This window comes from Stegastes partitus, unplaced genomic scaffold (assembly GCF_000690725.1).
Source record: "Stegastes partitus isolate 25-593 unplaced genomic scaffold, Stegastes_partitus-1.0.2 Scaffold1177, whole genome shotgun sequence".
Lineage (NCBI taxonomy): Eukaryota > Metazoa > Chordata > Actinopteri > Pomacentridae > Stegastes > Stegastes partitus.
Genome location: NW_007578908.1, coordinates 248,557 through 250,733, shown reverse-complemented (window position 1 = coordinate 250,733; position 2,177 = coordinate 248,557). Strand labels below are relative to the sequence as shown.

The 2,177-nt window shown below is 50.6% G+C and overlaps 1 protein-coding gene across 1 annotated transcript in view; it reads right to left on the bottom strand.

The window, feature by feature from the left end:
* The window catches only part of nkx1.2lb (NK1 transcription factor related 2-like,b), a 6,384-nt gene extending 4,865 nt beyond the window's left edge, over positions 1-1,519 (bottom strand). Inside the window, exon 1 of the mRNA XM_008297021.1 lies at positions 1,211-1,519. Coding sequence (XP_008295243.1) covers positions 1,211-1,519 — 309 coding nt within the window. The remainder of the gene's footprint in view (positions 1-1,210) is intronic.
* Between the last annotated feature and the right edge of the window lie 658 nt (positions 1,520-2,177).

Sequence of the window (2,177 nt, the reverse complement as noted above, 5' to 3'; positions counted from 1 at the left end):
CAGACAGACAGACAGACACCGCGGCTCATAAAACGGACGGTAAACCGGATTCATAAAGCAAACAGCCACAACATGAACAGAACCGGTGGATTCCCGCCACAGGGCATCACAACACACTTCTGTACAGGGCACAAAGACCAAAAATATGATTTACACCAGGAATGAATTGTAAACATGCAGATCGTTCAGTTTATAACTATCACACACCTGTGAGTGTGTGAGTGTGTGTGTGTGTGTGTGTGTGTGTGTGTTTCCACAGCATGCTGAGTGGATGGTGTGTGAGTTCTGTCCTGGTCTATGTGGACTCCTGCTGCTGAACGGGGCTCGCTGTGGATTCCTCTGATTAGGATCATTCATTTATTAATGAGGCCAGTCTGAAGCATGTCGACATGAATAATCCCACATTAATAATATTATAATTCTTTCTTTAAATAATCCGAGGGCGCGCGGGGGGGAGGAGGGGGGGCCCGGGGCCCATTAACATCTGATGATAAGAATAATCTCACAATGCGCCTCCAGAGCTGTGATTCAGGGAATGATCCTTTATTTAAGATACAATAAACCTGTTTCCCAGACATGAAGGCGTTCCCTCCCTGCAGGCCTCCTGCTTTCAAATCACTTTACAACTATTTTATTTTATTTTTTAACTGACTTTCCGATCAGCGGAATGAAATGAGTTTAGTTGGAGTGAAACACAGGTTGTGCTGCTGCTCACATTAAATTAACATTTTGAATTTCAATTGAAAAATATGCAAGTTTTCATTCTTTTATTTAGTTTTTAATTTGCACGGAATAAAATCTGAGTTTGAAGACAGAAGTCTGTTCGTTCTGAAACAATGATTTGGTGGAATCTGTTTAGCCTTTTTCCTTCCTTTTCTTTCTTTTTTTTTTTTAAACAGTCACATCAGCAGAACCCGGTTCCTGACACCGTCCTCACAGGCCTGATGTGATGCTGACAGGCCGAGACCTGAAGCCTCCAGCAGCAACAAAACCAACAGAATAAAAACACAGAAACTAATTCTCATTTCTCTTCAGTAAAATTTCCTTCATTTCGCGTCAGGTTCTGGAGGTTCTTTGCTCCCTCTGGTTACACCAGAACTTTCTGCTACTCTACTCATTCTCAGTGTTTCTTTACTCTCCTCCCCAGCAGACCACCGTGCCTCTCAGCTGCTTTACTTTCCTCCTGACTCTGGAACTTTTCTGTATCTACCTGCTGCGGCGGGACTAACACCGGGTTCGTCGGCGGAGGTTCCGAGTGGTTCTCCACGGCCTGAGCGTCTCTGCCTCCGGCCACGGCGCCGGAAAAGAGCCGCTTCTCCCCGGCGGCGCCTCCGTCCAGCATGTCCCCGCTGTCCGGACCCACCACCGTCTGGACCCCGTCTGGACCGGGAGCCGGTACCGCTCTGTCCCGACTCATCACCGGCTGGAGCGCGTCCGCCACGGGCCCTGCTCCGGCTCTGTCCCGGCTTATCACGGTCTGGACCCCGTCTGTTCCGGGCCCCGGTACCGCTCTGTTCATCACTGTCCCATAAATATGAAGAATCCGTAGAAATGCGGGAGAGGTGATAAAAAAAATAAAAAATAAAAAAAATAAATGGGGAAAAGACGAAGTTTTAAAAGATGATGTTCATGTCAAAATGAGAAGTTCACACCACAGGCCAGTTCGTGAGTCCCGCCAGCATCCGGTCGGAGGCGTCTTCAGCCGGTTCAAGTTCCCATCGGTGTGCGCGGACGCGGCAGCTGGAGGCGGACTGGACGCGGCTCCGCTCGAACTTTAAACTTCTCCTCTGCGGCTCTTCATCCTCCGCCGCTTTCAACACCAACGTCTCCGGGAGATCTAACGTGTGTCGGTGTCGCACGGCGCCGTTATCCCGTGTCGGCACGCACACATGCACAGCTCGGCGTCCCGACCTCCAGCCCGGCGCGCTCCGTCTGGTCACCGGGGGGGTGTGCGCGGCGCGCTCTGGAGGCTGACAGGAGTTGGAGGCGGGACGCTGATGTGTCTCTAATAGTTAGAAGCAGCTCTCTCTCTCTCTCTCTCTCTCTCTCTCTCCATTAGTGAAGTGAAGCCCCCCCCCCTCTCTCCCCCCTTCAGCTCTCGACGCCTTTTTTGGCTTTTAGCCCCTCGAGGACCCTCTATCATACACTCACATTTGTGCCCGTGTGTGTGTGTGTGT